General features: G+C 43.8%; 1 protein-coding gene across 1 annotated transcript; it reads left to right on the top strand.

Moving 5' to 3' along the window:
- The first annotated feature begins 596 nt into the window (after positions 1–596).
- TMED9 (transmembrane p24 trafficking protein 9) lies at positions 597–23,034 on the top strand. Its single transcript, XM_077472380.1, has 5 exons — positions 597–762; positions 15,885–15,985; positions 16,069–16,194; positions 17,922–18,068; positions 22,016–23,034. Exons 1-5 carry the CDS (start codon positions 633–635, stop codon positions 22,163–22,165), a joined length of 654 nt encoding a protein of 217 aa, XP_077328506.1. The 5' UTR covers positions 597–632; the 3' UTR covers positions 22,166–23,034.
- The last annotated feature ends 2,504 nt before the right edge of the window (positions 23,035–25,538 follow it).

Raw genomic sequence — 25,538 nt, 5'->3', positions numbered from 1 at the left:
TTGGGGGAGGGCCCCATGACATTTTTTTAGAAACAAAAAAATTCCAGTGGGGGACCTGCTCTGGGGACAGCTGTCTAAGGCCCCTTTCACACTGGTGATCCGATTGGGTCTGCCTGTCGATATTTTGATGGGAAGGACAATGCATTCCTTTGAACAGGCTGGTTACACCCACCTACCGTGGGTGAGGAACCATCCTCTTCCTTTTAGGCAGCTTGGATCAGAAACTGAGCGGATAAGATTTCCTCTCACTTCCTGTTGCTTCCCTGAGACAGGAAATGAAGGAAAGTTTCCCTAACAGGACACAGGCATCAAAATAAAAACTGGCAGGGGTTTAACCTTTTGCTGTTCTGCCCAAAACGAAAAACACTGCTGGCTTTCCATTCACTCTATCATTCTAGCAGTTACATTTTCCTTTGTTTTATGGTGTATGTGTGTGTAAAGAACGTTGGTGACAAGGAGAAATCTGTCATTAGAGGAACGTGTCAGCCTCTCCTGACACAACCACTTCCTAGGCTGGGTGACGTCACGGGCTGCAGTGTGCCCGGGCGCGGTTCTGATTGGCCAGCCTGGAGGACGTGGCAGCCGGCGAAGCTACCTCAGCTTCCGGTGAGCTTTTCCGGCCGTGCTTGAAGATGGCTGCCGCCTGGTTTCTGCTGTCTGTGGCCGCTTGTCTGGGCCCGGTGTCCTCCCTGTATTTCCACATCGGGGAGACCGAGAAGAAATGTTTTATCGAAGAGATTCCTGACGAGACAATGGTGATAGGTGAGGCACGGGGCTAGTCATGGGGTATAGCCTTCTATAGTCATTGTCTATGCTAGGGCAGCTGCAGGCATCACTCCATCAGGGAGCTGGAAACCTGTATAAAGAATAATGTGGAGGCAGCCACTACTGACCTCTCATCCTGGAAGTGATTGTCCCCTGGAGTCACAAGGATGAGGATAGAGGACAGGTATTCTCATACTTGTTCCAGTTTAGGGACCCTAAAGCTGAACTCCCAGGAATTGGACCTAATCAGTCCTAGTAGTACAGTAAAATGTTGTTATAATAATATTAGGTGTATTACTTTCCCTATCCTCCCTCCAGCATGCTTCTATTCTACTTAAAGCTGTGAGCTCTCACATACAAGGCAGGGCTGTCGGCCTTACTTTGTATATCAGGAGACAAGCATGTGATTGCTGCACTGGGTGGATCACACTGCTGGAGGCACCCTTCTGGAGCCAGGTAAGTATTACACCTCACTCCTGCACCCCTAGATTGGGGGGGGGGGTCGCTGCTTCAAGGGTAGATTTTGTTTAATTAAAGACCAGATCATTTTTTGCGATTCGGGACTGCGTCGATTTAACTGACCGTTGCGTGGTTGTGCGACGTGGCTCCCAAGCAAAATTGACATTTTCCCCCCCCCCCCACAAATAGAGCATTCTTTTGATGGTATTTGATCACCCCTGCGGTTTTTATTTTTGCGCTATAAACAACAACAAAAAAAGACAATTTTGAAAAAACGCATTTATTTTTTAAAATTTTGCTATAATAAATATCCCCCAAAATATATAAATAATATATATAGGCCGATACATATTGTTCTACATATTTTTGGTTAAAAAAACTCAATAAGTGTTGATTGGTTTGCGCAAATGTTATAGCGTTTACAAAAAAGGGGATAGTTTTATGGCATTTTTATTAAATTCTTTTTTTTTTTCTAGTAATGGCAGCTATATATTTTTTTTTTGTGACTGCAACATGGCGAACACCGGAAATTTTTGGGACCATTGTCATTTATACAGCAATCAGTGCTATACAAATGCACTGATTCCTTTGTAAATGACACTGGCAATGAAGGGGTTAACCACTAGGTGGCAGTGTAGGGGTTAAGTATGTCCTGGGGAATGTTTCTAATGGGGGGCATGGCTGTGACTCGTCACTGATCTCTGCTCCCGATCACAGGGAGCAGAGATCAGTGACGCTGTCGCTAGGCAGAATGGGGAGATGCTTGTTTACATTAGCATCTCCTCATTCTTCCTCCCTGTGAGACGATCGTGGATATCCCCGCGGTGATCGAGTCCACGGGACCTGCGATCCTACTCACGGAGGTCCCGACCGGTGCGCATTCCGGCGGCAGCATGCACGAGATGGCACGGCGGCAAATTTAAAGGGATGTACAGGTACCCCCATTTCTGTCCATGCCATTCTGCTGACATACATCAGTGTGTGCCAGTCGGGAAGTCGTTAAGGTAGTTCTAAAGCCTTGTCATTTTTAGCCAGAACGCATTGCTATAGATCAGGGGTAGGCAGCCTTTGAGAGTTGGAGATCTACCTGGCCAACACAAAAAAGATCACCAGGGAGTGGTGCATATATATATATTTCCACCCAAATGTGGAATTTCTGCTTTTTTTTTTTTTTTTGTCTCTTCCCTCCCCTCCCCCTCAGGTGCTACATTAGTCACCTTTCGGGGGGAGGGGCAGAAGACTGGACCCCCTCCTCCTCCTCCTTTCTCTGCCACCAGACCAATTGGTATGCACATGCGCAATAAGGAACCGTGTGTGAAGCTAGAAGGCTGCACTGCCGGGTTCCCTTACCGGCAAAGGTAGCAGCCACACTGGACAGCAAGCCCCAAGATTATTATTATTATTATTATTATAATAATATGTTCGTTATCACTTTGAAATTTTTTTTTTTTCTGTAAATGTTTTTATTTTCACCAACTTTGACCTTTTTCATAATAAACCCTTCTGTTGAAAAGTGTTAACCTAGTCTCTAAAGCTTTTAATGCAAGCTATAAATGAACCTGCCTCTTGAAGAGCGCTACTGTTGTAGAGTAAGGCCTCTGACCAGATCTGTCTGTGGCGGCAGTGTGTGTTGCAGACGCTTATTCTAAAATCTTAATTGGTATTGCTAAAATTACGAGTCTCCCCAGACTCGGCCTTTTAAAAACAGGGGTGGTGACAGTTAGAGTTAAGTGTAATTAGCCCAGTGACAATCGCTCTCAGGCTGCTGGCACCTAGATTGTGGTCCTGTACACTGGAAAATCTTTGTGCTGGGAGTGGCGTTGGTTACGTAAGTGACAGTGGGGTGTGAGTTTGGCCGGTCCTTCATCGCGAGGAGGGCAGGGATCTGACACTTGTGTTCTTCACATGTGGTGCCAACATTGTGGCCACCCTGGACAGGTAAGTGTCCATATATTAAAAGTCAGCAGCTGCAGTATTTGTATAATTTTTCGTGCGGGTGGGCTTTAAAAATAAATTTAACTAGCAAGTACCTAATGAAACATGAGGATGGTATGGGGGAACCTTAGAAATATCAAGCTCCTGTCAAAATATAAATATAAACGTAGCCTACTTTAAACATTGGATTCAGTAACAAAAAAACTCCAGCATTTGCTTTTATTCACAATTTGTTTCATGTCTGGAGGGTAATTGGTCACCTCAAGGCTGATACAGAAGTCCACCGTGAATGTAGAACTGGTACTGCAGGCTGACTTGCTCAACTAGTTTCAGGCCTGGCAGGTCTAATTTCTGGTCTATCTGTTCTGGCCAGTGTAAGTAGCAAGAAGGCAGTGTACAGAGGTCGGTAAAGCTCCATTCACGCCTGGGTATGGAATCGCAGCGATTTAGAATTGTAGCAATACACGGGACACATGCTATTTCTCAATGGAACCCCAAACTCAGTGTGACTTTGCTGCAATTGCCTCAGCAAAATCATGGGATGTGTCATCCAAAAGAAGTCCCGGAACAATTTTGTTTTCACTTTTTTCCTGTTTGTTATGCGCCAAAATCACATGACAAATTGAGCCATTGAGAAATAACAGTATTGCAAACATGTCCTGTGTTTTGCCACAATTCTGAAATGCAGAAATTCCAGCTGAGATTCAAACCACCCAGGTGTGAATGAAGCCTTAGATGTAGTGCTGAATATACAGGGCAGTGTGCAGAGGACAGTAGGGCAGTTTACAGGGGTCATTTGCATGTAGAGCAGTGTACAGGGGTGAAAAGTGTGTGAGGCAGAATACAGAGGTCAAGAGTATGTAGGGCAGTTTACAGGGATCAGCAACGCAGAGGACAGAAGGGCAGAGGTTAGTAGGGGAGATAACAGTTGGCCAGTGATTTCACCCATATGCATGGAAGTAGAGATAATGTTTTCCTCTGGCATTCTGTTCTCTGCCAGCCCTTCTCTCCCATCCATATCATATGATGTCACATACATGTGTCTGAGATGGACGGGAAAGGATGGCCGGCGGAGATCAGCATAGTGCCTTTTAGACATGTGGCTTCCCTGAGGAGGAGGAAGAGCATGATGTACCTGCCTTGCTGAAGGAGGGCCAACCAAGTGGGGAATGGGCTCAGATGGCTTTCGGTTAAAGCCGACAGCTTCCTGGCGAGATAGCTCGGGCAGCTTTGGACTAGTGCCTGCAGCTGCCAGATCTCAACTGATGGGATTGACAACCCTCACTTTAGATTATTGTAGCAGAGGGCAATAAACCATTACTTCTCAAAAAATGTTGAAAGACTTGCTTGAATATCTGTCGTCTCTTTGGAGCTTACATATACCTTCTATTCAGGGAGTGCACTCACTAAATGTAATTACAAGGCATTTTATCATGTAACCTGCTCATTGGTGAGGTTTCACTAATGTGAGGATGCTGCCTGCATGCTGGCACACAATATGGGAGGAAAAAAAAGTGATGGCACAACTTCTGCAGCTGCTGTCACTCGCTTCTCTGGTGGTAGGAACTGAATGGGGTGTTCTCTTCTCAGGCTGTCTGTTGGTGCAGGCAGTGTTGGCATGTAGTCCTATTTACAGGGGTGTACACAATTGGGTGGCTTCATAAGCTCCCGCAAGGAGCCACTCTAAAACCAGAAGGCATGGCCAGGGACCAAGGGGCCCAAATAGAACGTTCGGAAAGGCAAGATTAAACACAAGAAGGAGCATGCTAAGAGGTTATAACAGCAGCTGAATTGCTGAAAGAACGTTGGGTTTCTTATCACTTTGAAGTGTATGTACAACCAAAAAAAGTTTTTTTTAGTTTTGAATAGAGTAAGAAAGGGATAAAACCTCTGGCAAGCTATTGGTGAAGCAAGAGGGCCAGTGTCACAGCTAGAGTTCTGGTCTTTGGTTACAATCTTTATGTAATGCTCAGTGCAGGTTTGCCCTTTTTTTTTTTTTTTTTTTTTTCTTCTCTCCACCCCCTCCCCCCCCCCCCCCCATACCCTTTTCTTTATACATACTTTTTGTTCTGTAGTCTTCAGGGCAGTCCAGTGATGCTATAGGTCCTTCCTCCTCTTCTTCATTAGCTGCAGTACTCCTGGAAATAGACGTGGAACACATATCATTACGTGATAAGTACAGCAGGATGACGTGACCTAAGGAGGCATGTCCATGATGAATGCCTTGGTTCACCAGAAGTGGTTTAAATGATGTGCACCATCATTCTACCTGGGGGAGGATGGAGCCGAGTATTTTGGCGATAGCAGACGGTAGTATTGCAGAATTAATTTTTATTTTTTTATGTCTCATGCTGGTCAATGAGATTTATTTTAAAGATGGTGCCGGAAATGCTTATTTCTCAAGTCATCTTCCAGGACGGCACACCTGAGAGATGAGAGGCTCCTCCCTACAGGAAACACAATCAATCGACAGCTGTTTTAAGTCCCCACCCTTCCCCTTGATCCTCAGTTTTTGATTGTGTTTCTCCCTACACAGCGAAACTGTTTGTTTTTTTTCCAAATGACCCGAAGCCTGGGGCTGGTGGTCTCCCCCTGGGAGCCGGACCACAAGCCTGGGAAGCCTCTGGGTCTGGTAGGATATTCTTGTCCTTCCTGGGGGGTTCCCCTATCTTTTCCTCAGGGCGGGCAGCAGAAATTGGAAGAGCCCCCCTGAGAGCTGAAGGACCCTGGGTACAGTGGTGTACCCAGAACTTCAGGGGCCATTATCCTGTCTCCCCCTCCTTACCTGTACAGGTGGCTGTTCAGACGGGGGTGCTGGCCATCGGTTCTTTCCAGGGGGCTTGTCCCCGACTCCTGGGTCCCCGGTAGCTCGCGTGGGCTGCCGGAGAGGGCGTGGCAACAAGCACCCGCGTCATTTTCAAACTTCGGGAAAATGGCAGCGGCGTTCTTACCCAGGAGGGAAGGCTGAGAGTCAGTAGGAGCAGGCGCCCACATCCTCCTTTCTCTAGAGCGAGGAGGCACCAGTTTACTACGGTGGATGTCTGCCTTAACCACCTCAGATATGAAGATGGGAATGAGGAATGGAAGGCATTGCCCCCCCCCATGTATATAGACTGACTGGTACAGTGCAGGACACAGCCTAACCTGGCACCTCCCTATGGGGACAGCAGTTGGGGGGGGGGAGCACTTTGGCGGCTATCCTCCTTGCGTGTGGACCATAAGGATGGAAAAGCAAGCCCGCTGGCTGTGGCAAAAAGAGGAAGACGACAACGGTGAGTACTTTACTTTCCTTTTGCCGTGGGAATTTAGCTGCAAAATCCCCAATTCCAGCCAGAGGGTTTCTAGGCATTTGAGATCTCACCTGGGGTCTGGATTCAAATAGCCCTTAAGCTTCTGCTAAAAACACCAGCTGCAGCCCCTCTTACATCAGAGAAGCTGTATGGTGGACAGGTGGTGCAGAGGAACGAGTGTGCCTAAACCACCTCAGATGAGAAAGAGGTAGGTAGGCCATTGCTCCCCCTTCCCCGTGTATAATATACTGACTGGTGCAGTGCAGAACCTGGGGTCGGGATACAAATAGCGCAGACGCCACTGCTAAAACCACCAGCCACAGCTCCCTCTTACAGCAGAGACACTGTGGTTATCGCAGCAGTAGGTTGCCAGCCTCTCCCTACATGCCCAGTTGTGGTACATTTAGTAGGGATGAATATAGCGTACAGAGGGGACCTGGTAGATACAAAGTTACTTACAGGCCAGGTATACCACTGAACAGGTTATTAATTGGGCAGTGGTTGGTGGATTCAGAAGCTCCCCTGGTCAGCAGGTGCACTAGGTTACCGGCCCTATTAGCCCAGCTGCTAGGAATCTGAAGTTGCTTCACAATGTTTAAAAGCTGACCTAAAATTCAAGGATGGGCAGAGACCAAGCTACTGTGTGGCACAGTAGGGGTTCCCTTGTCACAGATCCTCCTTTTGGAGGTTGCCTGCTATAGTTAACTTTCATAAGCTCCAACCTCCCACTCCACCTTTACACTGTGTTTATATTATAGTGTAGGAGGTAAGAAGAAACTTTTTTTATTGGTTTGGGCTACAATCCACTCAGTGGCAGATCTAAAGGCGATTCACCATAGATCGCTCCCTACATCCTTTTAATTGAGGATTTTCTGTGCAAACCTATGCAAGAGCTACATAATTGATTGTTTGAAGCCTGCAAATAGCTATTTACCTCCCAGGCTAAACTGGTAACCACCTCTTCTAGAGAGGTCTTAAATTGGTCTCTAGGGCTGGGCTCATTGAGACTTTAGTTGCTAATCAGCACCACCTGGATATGTGCTGGCTAGCGTTTGCTCAGTCTATGGAGGTAAGGTAGGACAACAACTACTACTAATAGTAGGGTGTCCAACCATTTTAGGATCTGTTCCTTCTCTGGTGGTGAAGGTTTAGTATCTACAGCCCAGGCTATGCCTATGAAATAAATTGCCTGTTGGTTATTTCATAAAGGGATAGACCATGACTCCTCATTGGCTGCACACCAGTAGACCTCAGTAGTGAAGGTTTGTGCTTGCTGGGATGTTTTTGTGGCACAGCAGAAATACACATTGAGATTTGTGACATCTCTGCTTAATAAGGGCTATATTGCTGTACATCAGAAGTGCACTGCACTGAAGCTTGTTTTCTGTCCTTTATATACTAAAGGTACTGCTTTGTTTGGCTACAGATCAGAAAAATACAACAGTGAAGGTGGTCTGTACTTTCTGGTTTTGTGTTGCACAGCAGAAATGCACATCGTTGAGTCAGGTGACATCTCTGCTCATAATGGTTATATTGCTGCACATCAGACATACACAAGATTGAGGTCTGTCTGTGGGGCTTTGTGTCCTGTTTTACTGCCTTGTTGGTTACTTATCAGAAAGGCAGCAGTGAAGTCTGATGGTCCTGATTTGCGTGGCGCTGTGCTGATGCAGACAGTGCTATTAACAGCAATGGCTGCCGAGTTTAAACATGCGATTTGACATGTTGAGTCGCATGACAAATCATTTCAATATGGATGTGCTATCTCTATTCATAGTGTTTTATTGTTGCACATCAGATTTATACAGCATTAAGGTCTGTGAGGTTTTTGTGTCCTGTATTACTGCCTTATCAGAAAGGCAGCAGTGAAAATTGATGGTTCGAATTTGTTGGGCTACATAGTAGAAATACAAATTGAACCCCTGCCAGGTGTAGTACATATACTGCCTTTGGTAATCCATGTAGCACCACAAAGTGGTGTTGTGCTGATTTTAGCCATGCGATTTGACATGTTGAGTCGCAAGGCCAAATCGCTTCAATATGGATGTGCTATCTCTATTCAGAATTGTTATATTGTTGCACATCAGACATATACAAGATTGAAGGTTGTCTGTCCTTTTATGTCTTGCATATACTGCCTTATTGGCTGCATATCAGAAAGGACACAGCAGTGAAGGTTGCTTGTCTTTTTCTGATTTTGTTTTTGCTGCTCAGCTGAGAGACACATTGAGGATGGTGGCCTCTCTGCTCAGTATTGGTATATTACTACACATCAGACATACACAAAGATTGAATGTTTGTGTCCTGTATGTCCTATATTTACTGCCTTATCGTTTGTATATCAGGCACAGCAGTGAGCGGTGTTTCTCATGGATCTACCTTTCTGCATCTTAGGGATACACAGCAGGGGTTTGTTGGCTGCAATCCTCCAGGGAGTCACAGCATTGGGGACCCCTTACTTGTTCGACCTGAAAATTGCTATTTGTTTTTTTTTTTTTCCCTGCGACCTGTGTAATCTTGAGGTCTGTGGATCCAGGAATCAGGGACTGCTGGTGTCGCACAGACACAAATGGTACCCATTGGAAGCCATAGTATATGACTTCTCATGCGTCTTGCAGTCCCAAGTCGCAGGTTGGGTCGCACGGGTGTGGGAACCCTAAACTTATCTGTCCCTTCTGATTGAGGTTTTGCTACACAGCAGGAATACTCATCATGACGTTATTGTTTTATTTTGCAGCAGACCAGAAAGATTGCAGCTGTAAGGGTTGTCTGTCTTTTTCCTCAGTTTCTGCTTTTATGTTGTTGCACAGCAGAAATACTCAAGATTGAAGCTTGTTGGTGCTTTCTGTTTCAGAAAAACACAATGCTGCAGGTTGCTTGTGTCCTTTCTCAGTGTTGGTTCTATCTGAACTACACTACAGAAGTGCATGACAGAAAGGAATGTCTTGTGTTCCATATTTTTTCCCTGTGGCATAGCAGAAATGCACAACACGGGAGTTGGTGTTCATATTAATCTTATAACTGTGGTGGTTTGTCAGAAATACACAACATAGAAGTTTGGGTCTTTCTGTCTTTATAGCCTTGTTTTGCTGTACATAGGTAAAGCACAACAGTAAAGGGGGTTCCTGTCCTTTCCGTATTTATATATCAGTTATGACCTAGCTAGCTGCACTAAAGAAATACGCAGCATTTAGGGTTTGCTTGAGTCTTAATGTTTTTACGTCTTGGCAGCACATCAGAAAACCAGACTATGAGGACTGTTTGTCAACATTGAGGTTCAGATTTGGGTCTCTTCCCATATTTGATATATTGGTTTAGATAGTCACACTCAGGCACACAACATTGTTGTCTATGCTTGTGTCCTTTCTGTCTAAATCTATTGTGCCGTGCCCACAATCTATGATCATTTTATTTGTGATATTAATAATGCATGTATCACCTTTTTGTATTTCAGCCTTCTTTTCCATGGAGGGGCCAGGAGTTCGGGCTGCAGCTGCCACATGTCAGAAAACCTTGACCACTTGCATTCAGGGATGCCAGAACCATTTCCTAGGGTTGAAGCCCTGTAGGGTTATGGGACACTGGAGGAAGGGGATAATGAATCCCCCTTTTAGTAAGAACTTGGAGAGCTCTGTTCAGAGGAGTATTAGGGCCTGAGGATGAAGTATAAAGATGTATACCCGATCGAATAGGTTTCGGCTTGGTGCATGGCCTTCATTTTGCCCTTTTAGCAAAACTAGACATAGCAATATGGGTAGTCTACTCCTGCTAGGGACTTTAATCTCCTGAAGAAGGCTCTCAGGCGTAAGTAAGGACATAGATTGGGCGTGCCTTAAACCCAGGGTTCAAGCTTCTGTTAATCTATTTCCCTTAAGTAGGCTTCCCTTTTAGTCTTTTGCTGACATAAAGATAAAAAGGAAGCAGTTTTATTTCCCTCAACAGGATAGTGTTAAGACAGGCCCTCTTATTGATTAATGTAGTGTCCTTGTCTTACACAGGTCTCTTATTTATCTTTTTAGTGGTTCTAAGTAGCACCTACAGGCATAATAGGCCATGGTTGTTAGATGTGTGAGATAGGCAACATTGCTAACCTACAAGTTTAACATGTTTTCTGATTCCATTTTTAAGAGCCCATTTCACCTAGATACTGCATCTGAAGCGGAAAAGGCAGGAACATCTGTGGAGCAGACCTGCAGATCAGCCGCATGATCCAGCTAAGATGCCTTCATCAAGCATATGAGCGTATGGAGTGGAGGTAAAGCTCACTGCAGAGCCAATGTTCGCCAAGAGGGTTTTGCAGTGGCCCCACCCTAAGGTAGGCCTGAGGTACTTGTTTATCCTCTCAGGTGTGCCGTCCTGGAAGATGACTTGAGAAAAGTACCAGTTACTTACCGGTAACTGTCTTTCTGGGAAATCTTCCAGGACGGCAGGCCTACTTCCCGCCCGTTGGAGGAGGGAAAATTCTAGAACACTAGAAGGTGAGTACCTATGAGGAATGATTTCCCTTGTGAACCTGGTTCAGGAGTTACTTCTCTACAAACTGAGGATCAAGGGGAAGGGTGGGGACTTAAAACAGCTGTCGATTGATTGTGTTTCCTGTAGGGAGGAGCCTCTCATCTCTCAGGTGTGCCGTCCTGGAAGATTTCCCAGAAAGACAGTTACCGGTAAGTAACTGGTACTTTTTTGAACACCGAGATTGCCCGGCTAAGTATAAGGTGTAGATGCTTGGTGCTCTTCAGCTCTTACTACAACCAATGCATAAGAATATTGCTAAGGGTATTGAGTAACAGCTTTCTCTAATTTTTGTGATTCTATTAGAGATTAGACACAGCAGAAGCCGATCAGTGGGTGCCAGCCAATGGATGTCCACCGGCACCCACTGATCTGTGAGGAGAGAGGCAGGACAGAGCTCTGCATATGTAAACCATGCAGAACTCTGTCCTGTCAGCTGGGATTTGCTGGATTTTGTTTCCCTGCAACTGCCTTAGTAAATGCAGCACACTGTAACCACACCAAAACACTGGTTAGGCACACATTTAACCCTTTGTTCTAGTTGTTTAACCCCTTCCCAGCCTGTCAGTACAGTGACAGAGCATATTTTTGGCACTGATCACTAGATTAGTGTCGCTGGATCCCACAAAGTGTCAGTGTCTGATTTGTCTGCTGCAATATTGCAGTCCTGCTATAAGTCACTGATTTATTATTCATTACATATTATTACTAGCATAAAAAAAAATACCAATAAATATCAGTTTGTAGACATAACTTTTGCACAAACCAATCAATATATAGGCTTGTAAATGACTGCAGATGGCTGATGAGTCCTAAATTGTACACTCAAAAGTGTACTAACTAACTAACAAAACTTTTAGTCCATATCGAAACAAGGCAAACAATCCATGTAGAAATAACCATGAAATATCACATCCACCTGTACAAAAGTCAGGAGAAAAGTCCATCCGCTGATTAGATGAATCTTCAACCAAAAAAAGTGCAATCCACCACCATGTAGAGAGAATTCATTCTTAACAAATAGTCGTCGTGATCCCCCACTACAGAGGATCAGGAAACGCATATGCTCTAGGCGCAGCTATAACTTCAGAGCGCACCGAACGTGCCTGATTGTGCCTGATTGTTAATGCCCGATAGTGTAAAACCTTATGGTTTATTAGATTAAATCACAGAAAACACACAAATATAAGTCCGATGTGCCGGCTGGTACACACTCGGACAAACCCGTCCTGGATACACAAAAGTGACTCAAGGTGACATCAGCGTGTGGTCCTGCTCCTTCCTATGCTTTTCGTAAGAGAATTGCGTCATCCAGGGGCACTAAACCTAAACTGCATTTTTCAGATAGGAGAAATAATGTTTACAATAAGCCACCTGTGCATGAGGCCTAATCGTGGCAGTGCATCATAAATCGATATAATTTTTGGAAATACAGTAAAACCTTGGTTTGCGAGCATAATTCTTTCCAGAAACATGCTTGTAATCCAAAGCACTTGTATATCAAAGCAAATTTCCCAATAAGAAATAATGGAAACGCAAATGATTCGTTCCACAACCATTTATTCATAAGTCCTTCAGTTTATAGTCCATATAAAGAGTTGTGTAACTATAAAATGTCCATCCACAAATGAAAGCCTCCACAAGGGGATTAGAAGCAAAATCCAGCAGGACCTACAGAGCATAAAATAGAAGAGAGGCGCCTCTAAGTGTAGCAATATGGTTACATTTAATGAAGGTGCAACATTTAGGAACTCACATGGTTGATTAAAAGAGGCACATCTAAGTATGTAGGCATCCGTCGTAAAGCTGTCCACTTGTATGTATATATTGATCTTTTTTTAGCTATCTGTAGGGAGGCATTTCTTCCCAATGATCACAAGTGTAAGAAGCATTATTCCCACTGACCATCACACTAATATATCATGAGGTGTAGATATCTTAATTTTAAGCAGGGGTTCCCTGAGACTGGAACATTATTTCAAAGGGTTCCTCTGTGTTGAAAAATTTGAGGAAGGCTGTTTTTACTGAAATCCCTTTTTGTATCTTTCTATACAGAATGATCAGGTTTCTTTGGAGTTTGATTAACAGGACCCAAATTTTAGGATGTGTTCGGGTTTGTTTTATTTATTTTTTTTCCCAGAATGTACTTAAATGTATTAAATGATTGAGGGAAGAATGAGTTGTTACTACTGCTGATTGATCACTGAGGTCATAACTACAGGGACATGTGCGATGAGTTTTTCCGTTTTTGTTTGGCGAGTCATAGTATAACAAAAGTAGCATGTGTCCAGAGAGTCCCAAGAGATCAGGGATAGGACTTGATAATTGTTTGGGGCCTGACCACCAGGTGTGGTTAAGGGTCCTGTATAATCTGCATCCCAGGGGGGGGGGGGGAAAGACAGCAGTCGGGGGTTAAATTTGACATGCATTTCCATTTTAAAGTGGATGGATATGCAAAAACTACAATTCCACCATCCTAATCCTCCTGTTACTCACTGCCGAGCCAACCCCTGTCACCATTTTCACCTAGGCAAAAATTGGTGTCTTTTTTTTTTTTTTTTTTTCCTCCCTCGCGTCCTCTAGGGATGACAACTTCCTGTATCCCAGGAGGCTGCAGGCTTCCCCACAATGCAGGAAAATGCATCAGGCCCTGCATCATCGGGGCTGGCTGCAAGAATCGGGAAGAGTAAGTTGGCTCCAGATAACCTACAAGAGGAAGATGGTGACCTGGGACAGGGCCTGGAGTAGGAAAGCGCTTGTAGAGAAGAGCACAACGCTGGATCCGCTGTCCTTCTAAGTATATTTCTGTAGCATTAAAATAACAGCAAATGGTAAAGGACACATGAAATTTAATCTTTGTTATATGTAATGTTGAGGCGCTTGTGCAGGGTTGAGATCCCGATTCGGGCTATTTGTGTCTATTGTGGCAGAAATCCTCCTGGGTAGATGCTGGATATAGGCGCTGCATGATTAGGTTGGTGCCACCAGAAGTAACCGGGAACAGCACTTCCAACGAAGCGAGATAACTTCCACATTGGTTAATCTTGTTGGCTTTATAGGAGAAATGTATAAAGATTACATGACTTCTGTACAATATTACAACATTTCTGCACTTGGAGCTTAGTTAGCAAGGAACATTGTGTGTGTGTGTGTGTGTGGTGTTGTGTGTTTTTTTTTTTTTTTTTTTTTTTTTTTTTTTTGGTCCCTTAATTCAAATTTTATTTTCTTTTTAGTTTTTTTTTGTCACTGAAAACCTGCAGATAACAAAATTATGACACACATTTTCATCAATTAAACTACACTGCAATGTATTTGTCAGTGTTGTATAAATACCTGTTTTTAAACGGACAATTGTAAGAACTTTGACGTCAGGTTGTTTCTGATATTCAGCAGTAAGGATGAGCTCGGGCGTGTTCGCAGAGCCCGTTGGAAAGGCTGCGCTAATCACAGGCAGTGAGATGTGGTCCCGACGCGCGGTTGCAGAGATCGGGAAATGTCTCTCTGCCTGTGATCAGCGCAGTGCCGACTTCCTGGCGGGCTCTGCACGTGGGGTGTACGAACACACCGGAGGTCATCCTTATTCAGCAGAAGACAAAAGAAATATGTTCCATGTGCATGGTTAGTAGAGCTGCACGATTCTGGGAAAAATGAGAATCGCGATTCTTTTGCTTAGAATGAAGATCACAATTCTCTCACAATTCTCAAACTGTTTTATTTGAAAAATTTACAGACAGGGTATTGCTGAGTATTGGCAGGTAGAGGATTGCTGGGGTATGGAGGGATGGCTGCTTCCATCTCTGGATCTCTCCCCTCCACTGTACAGATTAGTACAGAGGGGGAGAGAGGAACCGGCGTCATGACATGACGCCGGTTTGTTTACAAGTGATCTCTCCGTCTGAGCGATCTCAGTGTAAACAGCCTGGGTGTAGAAAGATGGCCGCCGCTTCGGAGCTAGGCCGAAGCCGCGGCCTTTCCTAAGGCTGAGACCTCGGAGCGCTCCGCGAATCGCGGCATCCGCCCACAACCAGGCAGTGGCACGCCACATCGCACGCTCCAATGACTGATGTCAGTTCCGATATCCGCCATTTGCGTGCCACGCTAGTTACGTGGAACCGGCGGCACTAAAAGAAAATCGCGGGTCACCCAGAACTTAGATCACGTGGGGGGGTGAATCGAGATTAATTAAGACCTCTAATGGTTAGTACATTGTTTGCTTGCCTACATTTTGTATTTTAGGAGACAGTAGAATACTTCTAGGGCTGATTGTACATTTTTGATTGGTAATAATCTCCACTTTCTCAAATCATTTTTTTTCAAGACAGCTACTTAAACCGGACCTTCAGAAAGGTTTTCAACTTTCCATCTATTAAATCTTATTCCCTTACTTTTGGATTGTAAATTATTATTTTTTTCTTTCTGCGAGTAAATACCTTATACAGTCCACTTCCTGTTTCTTGTCTGGTCATTAGCTTAGGCTTATGACATCATGCCCAGCTCTCACATTTGTGCCAGGGAGGGAGAGGGGATGGGTCATAAGAGGGCCAGTGAGAGCTGCAGGGATGCAGATGTGGAGGTGTGTTTGTATAAATCCAGGAAGTGAACAGGCAGAAGCTTTAGCTGCCCACAATTAAAATGGTTGCAGCCATACTTCGTGGAGGGAGATTTCTGCAGCATATTTGGCAAGTACAGAATCAGTGTCTATAAAATAATATGCAAAGTGGTGGGATGGAAGCTTCAGAATGGCAAAGATGTTTTTATTACCAATTATGTGAGCAGACGGCAGTTCCTCGTTTAAAATGATTGGCTTTGTTTTCGACAGGAGCCACAAACTTTAGTATTTGGTCTTATCTGTCTGTAAATAACAGATGCATGATTGTAACTTAAAGTATACATACAGCAAGAGGTTTCTTTATGTCCCTGCAGGTAATTACCGCACCCAGCTGTATGACAAGCAGAGGGAAGAGTATTTGCCTGCCACTCCTGGGCTTGGCATGTTAGTGGAGGTGAAGGATCCTGATGATAAGGTGAGTACATCATTCCAAACTAGTTTTTGCATTGTAGCTATAAAAATGTTCTTTTTGATCCATAGCCAATTCTTCCATTCTAGGTCATTCTGTCTCGTCAGTATGGTTCAGAGGGGCGCTTCATCTTTACTTCCCACACTCCAGGAGAGCATCAGATATGCCTGCATTCTAACTCTACAAAATTTTCCTTATTTGCTGGGGGCATGCTGGTGAGTATTGGGACCTCTGTAATGGACACAATAACTAATGCATGGTTTAACAAATTATTGTAAATTTTAGAAACCAGTTGGTCCAAGAAGAAAGTCAAGAAACATTGGTTTAGTTTGTGATGGAAAAAGGTTCCAAAGTAATGTTGTGACTGTAAATTTCCTACTATCCATTAAAGCTTGGATTATTAAAGTGTTTTTTTTTTTTTTTTTTTTTTGGGCCTTAAACAGATCCTGTTCCCTTAAAGCATGAATAACGAGCACAGTGCTTGTGCTGTGTAATTTTGCCCCTTCGATCACCTAAACAACCTGGCTGATCCTGCCTGGCTATGCCCTTCCCCTGTAAACTGACCAAGGTTTAGCATGGCTGCTGAGCCCTGATGCTGTGGCCAGTTTACATGCCTTCATCATCCACAGCTCTCTGGTCTCTCCTCTGTTGTCCTTTTTTTGAATAGAGTTGAGAGGTCAAATTGATTTAGGGTTTTTATTTTATTTTTTATTTCACATACCAGCAATTGAAAATTGCAGAGAGGACAATTGGCATAATAACAGGTTTTTATTGTCATTTTTTTCCAGCCAACCTATAACCCTGATGGGGTTATTGGCTGGCCGCTCTGCTGTAAGTAAGTTGGGGTTAGGGGATGCTGGCAACCCACGCTACGCTAAAAAAAAGAAACTTCTCAAAGCACATTTGTCAAGCCCTGAGTTAGCTTTTAAAACATGTGTTGAGAAAAATATGTAAGGTAGTGGTTACTTTGTGACAGCCATATGTCAACATGCTCAATAGTTCCAGATAGAGACAACTGAAGTTGCATGTAAATCTCAACTATGTTAGATTAGATACTGCACATTTCCTTAAACCTTAAAAGTGTTTGTAAAGGTTCACATTATTATTTTATTTTTTAAACACGTCATACTTGCACTGTGCAATGGTTTTGCACAGAGCAGCCCCAAACCATCTTCAAATAAATGAGTTGTTGGCTCCCACTGCTGTCAATCAAAGCCAGGATGGGGCCAAGTCCTGCTGTCTGTGTCAATAGACGCAGACAGCAAGACTCGGGAGCGCGCCCCCAGAATGGAAAGTGAATTTCGGGCGGGGGGGGTCTCTTGCCAGAAAATAGAAGCCAGGAGCACCGTTGGTGAACCCTAGAAGAGGAGGTTTGGGGCCGCTCTGTGCAATTCCATCATGGGTGGGTATTTTTAACATATTTAGATACACAGATTTTTGTAAAATCTATCTATTTGGAGCAGAGAGAGAGGGTTGTTTGATCAGATTTTGAATTCTGCCTGCTCATTATTTTATGTCAGGGTTTTGGTTTTCTTCATGTGATTTTTTTTTTTTTTTTTTTTTTTTTTTTTTCTGTGCATGGGAACCTTTTTTTTTTTTTTTTTTTTTATTAGATATGAAAACCTATGTTAACTTTTGAGACCTTTTGGTGCTATCCAGTGTATGTAAGAAAAGCAATAACATTATAAAATCTAGCCTCCTCTTCGTGGTTTCCCCACCCCTCCTGAAGCATTTGCCCTTCATGGTCCATGGGGATCATTTACTTGGAAATTGTACCACAGGCATGTGATTGTGAACAACATATAAATTGTGTTTGACTGCTGCCCAGTGGTTCTTGACTTTGTGTTTACTTGGCTTAGTGTGTGTCCTTGAAGCCACCTTTTTAGCTAATGTGGCATATTTTGGCACATTCTCAAATGTGTATTTTTTTTATTTTCTCTAGAGGGTTCACCTTGACATCCAGGTTGGGGAGCATACCAATGATTATGCCCAGATTGCTGCCAAGGACAAATTAAGCGAGTTACAACTACGTGTGCGTCAACTGATAGAGCAAGTTGAACAGATTCAAAAGGAGCAAAATTACCAAAGAGTAAGGAAATAAGTGTCTGTCTTCCTTCCTTGTTAGATGATTCTATGTGATAAAACACTTGGTAAATGTATCTCTTAAACCCTGCGCAGATAGGATCTGCATCTTGCTGCTGTTTATCCAAAATAATGGTGTGTGTGTGTGTGTGTGTGTGTGTGTGTTTTATATAAAAAAATGTTGTTTTTTTTTTTTTTTTTAAGCACTGTTTAGATTGCTAAAGCATTAAAAAAAAAATCAGTGGTATTGATTGCCATCAAATGGGGTATCTAGGAATGTTCAACTAATGGCAGGTCTTGTAGAACAATAGGCTAAAGACCGGGACAGTTCACAACGAAATACAAGATAAAAACGGAACGTGAAGTGCACAGATAGAAGAAAAAGGAGCTACTACCCCAGATCCTGAGCTGTCGGGAGTGGGATGTGCAGTCACTCAGCTGCCAATGAAGTAAATGGGTAGAAGCGCGCAACTCCTTTCATGCTTTTTAACCACTTAAGGACTGGAATCCTTAAGGTCCAGGCCATTTTTTGCGATTAGCCACGGTGTCTTGTTTGCTAATAAGCTGAATATTACCGTATATACTCGAGTATAGGCCGACCCGAATATAAGCCGAGGCCCCCAATTTACCCCCAAAAAAACTGGCAAACTTATTGACTCGTGTATAAGCCGAGGGTAAGACATGCCTGTCCATCCCTGTGTGTGTGTCCGTCCATCCCTGTGTGTCCGTCCATCCCTGTGTGTCCGTCCATCCATCCCTGTGTGTGTGTGTCTCCATCCATCCATCCCTGTGTGTGTGTGTGTGTGTGTGTGTGTGTGTGTGTGTGTGTGTGTGTGTGTGTGTGTGTGTGTGTGTCCAGCCTACCTGTGTCCTGAGCCTTTGTCCCGAGCCTCCGTCCCGTGCCGAGCCTCCTTGCCTCCGTGCCTCGCCGCCGTGCCTCGCCGCCATGCCTTGCCTCCGGTCCCGTCCCGTCCCGTCCCGTGCCGTGCCGTCCTGTGCCTTGCCTCCGTCCCGTGCCCTCTTCGTTCGTCGGCGGCCATTGTAAAATTCAAAAGCTGCGCCGCCGCCTTCGCCTGTGATAGGCGGAACACTGAATTTCCCAGCAGCCTGTGTTCCGCCTATCACAGACGTCGTATCATCCTCGTCCGTAGTACGAGGATGATACGAAGTCCGTGATAGGCGGAACACAGGCTGCTGGGAAATTCAGTGTTCCGCCTATCACAGGCGAAGGGGGAGCCGGAGGCGCGGCTTTTGAATCAGAATGGCCGCTGTCTGTCTGCTCGACACGCTGATCGAGCGGGCAGACAGCGATGACTCGAGTATAAGCCGAGGGGGGCACTTTCAGCCTCAAAAAAGAGGCTGAAAATCTCGGCTTATACTCGAGTATATACGGTAGCTGTTTTATGTGGGAAATAGAAAACTGTCTTTTCTCTGTCAGGGCAGAAGTGTCAGGCTTCATGGCAGTCCTGTCTCCTGCCTGATCTTTGTACTGATAACAGATGCACAAAAGACCATCCTATAAAAAATGGGCTATTAAAGGATAAGTTCACGTTTTAGGGAAAAATTCATAAATGTACATATTTTTGCAGGGAACAAAAATGTGCAGCTATTTTTATTTTATTTTTTTCCCCCCAGGATCTTGCAAAGCATTGCACCCATGATCATTGTATCATGGGTGCAATCTCTGTCTGGTTCCCACAGCTCTGTGCCTGTACTGACTGTCCGTTTCCGAGCTGCAGGAAGAGTGTGTGTGTGTGTGTGTGTGTGTGTGTGTGTGTGTGTACTACAAGTGTGTTGATTAGCATGCTCGCAGTCCATTGAGAACTAGAAGCAATCTTCCGGGGTGGAGGACAGTACTTGTAGTTTCTTCATTCACAAATCCCTGTGAATGGCTGTGTGGGAGGTGGGTAGGGGGGAAGGGGATTGAAGGATGAGATGAACATGTACTGTACCTTCCTCCAGTGGGTTAAACGGTGTGCCAGTTATAAACCCTGGTCTCAGGCAGCAGATACTGCAATTGTCTCAATGGGGCTCTGACAAACTTGCATTACCCCCTGGAAAAAAACTTTAACTAAACACATACACTTATCCATAAAAGATGAGGCTGTACAATGACTAATGTATATTCAGATTTTTTCAAAAGACCATTCAGAGTGTTTTTTTTTTTTTTTGTTTTTTTTCCCCTTAAAAGTGGGATTTAAACTTTCCGCTGAATGCCCTAATGTGCAATGAGACATGAGTGTGCACCCACCACATTGTAAGATGCTGGCTTTGTGCACAGAACTGTGCATGCAAGGCTGTTGGGTGTGCAATTCATAAAAAAATAAAATAAATACTAGCAGGCAGGGAAAGATTTTTATGCCAGATAGAGATATAGCTACAGTGCATGGTCAGCAAGGGGTTAAAGGAAATGCTCATGCTTTACCTAAAGGGGAACTCGCTTTGGCTCCAGCGATGCCACATCCTGGAACTCCCCACTGGCTGCTGACATCTTCAAGCGACCGGCTTCCAGGTATCGAATGAATGGGTGACGTCTCTCCAGTGCATGCGCGGATGTTCCGTGGGCTTTGATATCGCCACATTTCTACAGTGAGCTGTGCGTGTGCAGCCCGCTGTATAGGGGCAGACAGACAAAACATGCCTCTTCTGCATTAAAAATCCTGCCTGTTTGCCCATTTTTATTACTTAACGTGCCACTTTAAAAGAGATGAAGTAAAATATCAAGTTACAAAGCAGCTTAAAGGCCATGTTTAGTGGTGGTTCTTGATTGTAAATGGTAACCTTCAATATGAAAACAAGGTGTGTGTGTGTGTGTGTGTTTGTTTGTTTTTCTGCATTTCTGGCTCATGCCAATCGGTGGGTTCTGGCCATTGATTCATGGCCAATCGGTGCAGAGGATGATGGGAGAGAGATCTGTGTATGTAAGCACAGATCTCTCTACTTACAGCGATGATGTCTCCCTGAAAAGCAGGGAGTAAAAATCCATTCACATCCCTGAGTAAAAGCACCACACAGTAAATACAGAGTTAACCCTTTGCCTCAGTCGTTAACACCTTCCTCCCTAATGCCATTAGTACAGTGACAGAGCATATTAGCACTGAACACTGTATTGGTGTCACTGGAGATATCTGTGTCTTTTGCCCATGTCATGTAATCTGCTACTATAAGTCGCTGATCGCTGCCATTAATAGTATGAAATAAACTCCAGTATCTATACCATGGTTTGTAGACACTATATAGCTGTCACAGAGACCAATTAATATACACTTGTGGGGAGTTTTTATTTAATTGGGAATTTTTTTTTTTATAGCAGAAAGTAAAAAAATACTCTAATTATACACTTATTTTTTATTTAATTTTTCTAAGTTTCATATAGCAAAAAATTAAAAACCCAGTGGTGATCACATACTACCAAAAAGCTCTATTTGTGTGAAAAAAAGATGCATTTCGTTGCGCGGTCATGCAATACTGTACGCAATCGGCAGTTAAAGTAGTGCAGTGCGGAACTGCAAAAAAATGGTCTGGTCATGAAGGAGTTAAAATTTCAGAGAGCTCAAGTGGTTAATTCTGTAACTTGAAAAATTACAAAATACCAATAGCATAAAATAAATGAAATGGACAGGCTGGATGGACCATTTGCACTATTATTTTTTATTTTTTTTGAGGATAGATCCATGTTTTTCCTCAAGCATGTTGAATCTACTTGCTGTTGACTGACTAGTTCTACTAGATGGATATTCCAAGCATCAAAGAGCAGTTGCTGTCGGGAGTCAGTCATGTATATGTGGATTCAAACATGCATGGGACAGACCTAGATCTATACTCGGACGTAAAAGTTAAAGGGGGACAAACTTGATGGACTATTTGGTCTGTTTATCTGCCACACTCTGTTTTTATAGATCAAATTTTCAATCTTTCTCTGTTTCTAACCTTTTTATTTCTTTTCCCATTTAGTGGCGGGAGGAAAGGTTCCGTCAGACCAGTGAAAGCACCAACCAGCGCGTTCTGTGGTGGTCTATTGCCCAGACTCTGATACTTGTGGCCATTGGAATTTGGCAGATGAGGCATCTTAAAAGTTTCTTTGAAGCAAAGAAACTGGTGTAAACTACTTGAAGAAAGCAGGTATTGTTGTGCCAGAAATGATGGACCCCACCACATCCAGCCTTGCTTCTTGCACCTCTAAAATCTGCTGGAACTGTTACAAGGTGACTTTAGCATGTGGGACCAGGACATTCTGCTTGGAAATTGTCACATTTTGCCCCAAGCATTGACAGAATTTTGGAACCTTTTTTAAAATCTAAAATGAGATTTGTTTTTTCTTGTTTACCATTCATTGATCATGTTCAGAGATTACATTTTTGTTGCCCTTAAATTTTTTTTTTTTTTTTTATTTAACAGGCCATGAACAGATTACAAAAGTTGCTGAAATAAGCTTGCTCTTCCCCTTTTTCTGCTTCATTTGATCAGGGAAAGCACAACCTGTGCAGTAAAGTCCATTTTATTATTGCCTGTATGATTGAATTTATGGTGAATTGGTCGTTTGGGTTCATTTTATCTGCTTTTAAACTTGACTGGGGGATATTGAATTTTTTATTTTTTTGGGATCGCTACCTGATTTAGGTTTGCACTGCTTTGGAGGAAATGGGCACGGCATCTGATGGGTAGATTGAATCAGTTCACTGGAAGATAAACCTGTTTAGTGGGAGCAAATAGTTACAGTTCCCAGAAAGAAACCTGGCTGCTGCTTCTAAACCAGAATGAGAATTTTTTATTTTTGGATCAATTGCACTTGCCAAAATACAATATGCCACCTACAGTTATTCTCAGAGACTCTCAATATCGGCTCCCTATTGTGTTCAGGGATTTAAGCCACTGGGATTTTGGTGTATAGGGATCCTGCAGTTACTGATTTTGAATGTGTGTCTGATATTTTTCATGTTTTGCTTTAAATAAAAGAAACAAATATTCCTCCACTTTGGCTCATGACTTGCTTGTACTGACTTTATGAACATGCTCTTGCATCAGATGGGTTGCATATAAAAGTAATGAAATATTTTGTGCTATGCAGCAGACTGAACATATGAATTGTATATTCTGTAAAGCATGCGTGTTTTATTTTTTATTTTTTTTAATTATAAAAGTTAATGGGTAAGTAAAGGCACAAGCTACCGATTTTGCTAACAAGCCTGTACAACCCAAGATATTGAAAAATCTTGCATATATTTTCTCCTCTGTTAAAGCGGAGCTCCACCCGAATTCCTACTCCTATGCCTATGGGATTATCTGGTTCTCTAATCACTGGATATCCCCCTTACCTTGCTGCTGTCAGTTGCCATTACAACGGGGCAAGACTTCCTTAGACGCCGCCCGTTGTGATGGCAACCTGAGTTGTTGTCTGCACTCGAGTGGTTTAATCGGCGCATGCGCGAGATCCGAGATTATACAGACGGTGCATGCTGGGACAACAGTGTCCCGGAAGACAATGCCTGTGGGCTTCACATGCCCACAGGCAAAATGGAAAACGTCAAACGTTTTTATAAAGACTTTCGAATGCAGAAAAAACGGCAGCAAGACACTTGGCAAAAAAAAAAAAAAAAAAAAAGGAAGTAACATAAATAGAAAACGTAATTCTTGCAAATAACCCCCAAAAAAATAAAAAAAAATAAAAACGGCGGTGGAACCCTGCTTTTAACACCACAGAATACAGTTTATGCCATGTAGATTAATACAAGATGAATCTAAGGTAGACTGTATATTGGCAGATGTGCCTTTCCTGTCAAGATCATTGTAGCTCTTATAGTACTCTTATGAAAGACTGAGCAGGTTTTTTTCTATGTAGAGAAGGCAGGGACAATTTCTTTATCCTAGTATCTCAGCACTGTAAAGTAGACAGATGCCTAAAGTGAGGGATAACAATGAGGCAAATGTATTGCGCACTGCAAGTGCAGTTTCTCTAGATCTGAGGGGAAGCTCTGCAATCATGTGTAAGCAAAAACTGTTTTTTTTTTTTTATTTTCCTTGCGTGTTCCCCTCAGAACTAGAGCAACTGCACAGACTATTTACCTTTTTTAGTAAACCAACCCTAATGTATTTTCCTGTTGATTTGCAATCACAAATGAGATGAGACAGGATTGTCCCCTGTACCCATTTATCCTAATGTTGGAAGCTCTACAAAGTATAAAATTATGTCGCAACCAATTGATGTTTATACTGCCTGTTTGCCTTTCTACCATGTGTCTCCCTTCTCACTTTTTGTATAAAACGCAAAGCTCTGTGTATTGGATGGACACAAGCAATATATACAGTTCAGAGCCAGGAACAAGTGGATTACTATACATTTTTTTTTTTTTTTTAAGTCTTTTTGCCGCCTACCATGTCAAAGTGAAGTTGCTGGTTTTAATGAAGTTCTTCCTTAAGCGTGTTTGTGTCTAATGCTTGAGAGATCCTGTGTCCATGATATGGGGCCATTCAATCCATGGTGAAGCTTGATGTTTGCAAACCGAAGAGTGCCTCCATGTCTTTTGGGATATTTAGGAGGGATTTCATCTGAGGATATTCATTTATCATGTGGAGGGGTTTGAATGTCATCTGCTGACAACTTTTTTTTTTTTTCATATGTAAATGTCATTTCCCAAGTGTTCTTCCAGGACAGCCCTTGAGAGATGGAGCTCCTCCCATCGACACAGGAAACACATTGCCACAGTTCAAAAGGCGGTCCCTCGTCAGTCATTTGTGTTTTCTCCGTCGGAGGAACATGTTGCCAGGAACCTGGAGGCCCCTCTCAGGGGCTGCCTGAGAACCTGTAAGCCATAAGGGACCGGGTCCTGTTTTTTGGCTGCAGTTGGGTCCATACCTATTTTTTATTTTTTGTGGCTCGGGTACCATCCAGCTGAATCGGAGCAGACCCGTTACCCTCCTCCTTCCAGTGCCGAGGTGGCCAGGGGCAGAATGACGTCGGTTTCCCCCAGGACCGGTTAGTGGAAGCTTCCATCTCTGCTCCTTGTTGCGGTGGGGTCGGAGACGCCGATCGTCATTTCCGGCGGAACCGCGTCATCACTGTGTGCCGAGACTTCTGGTTCCGGGTCTCTAGGGTACAAGGAGGAGAGGGAGAGCCAGCGCTGTGCCTGTACAGTCCCGACCAGCGTCCAGCAATACCGGACTAGCGGCGGGATCCGGAGCGGCAGAGGGGGACCATGGAGGCTATTCCCCAGGACACTCCGGCGGAGACAGGCACCAGCCAATCCCAGGTAGGCTGCTGGGCATGCTATTACTCTGGTGGAGTGGTGGTGTTTGTAGGCTGGGTTCTGTAGTGCCCCACGGTGGTGGTTAACTCACAGTTAAGGATGTATGCAGTTGGTGGTGATTCTAAGGAGGGACATGGAGCTGACGCTAAAAGATTCTTTGTCTTCTTTCAGGCTAAAGAGCTACCAAAAGAAGACAAGGCAGGCCGCAAAAAGTGCCCTAATTGTGGGAATAG

This window comes from Lithobates pipiens, unplaced genomic scaffold, assembly GCF_037356315.1.
Source record: "Lithobates pipiens isolate NorthernLeopardFrog02 unplaced genomic scaffold, aLitPip1_a1.2 Scaffold_8, whole genome shotgun sequence".
NCBI lineage: Eukaryota > Metazoa > Chordata > Amphibia > Anura > Ranidae > Lithobates > Lithobates pipiens.
Note: the sequence above shows the minus strand (reverse complement) of the source record. Positions and strands in the feature narration are given on the sequence as shown.

Coding starts and splice junctions, on each gene's coding strand:
- TMED9 (XM_077472380.1), top strand. CDS start 633: ATGGCTGCCGCCTGGTTTCTGCTGTCTGTGGCCGCTTGTCTGGGCCCG. Junction 763..15,884: donor TGACGAGACAATGGTGATAG/GTGAGGCACGGG, acceptor ATGTCCCTGCAG/GTAATTACCGCACCCAGCTG. Junction 18,069..22,015: donor AGGAGCAAAATTACCAAAGA/GTAAGGAAATAA, acceptor TTTCCCATTTAG/TGGCGGGAGGAAAGGTTCCG.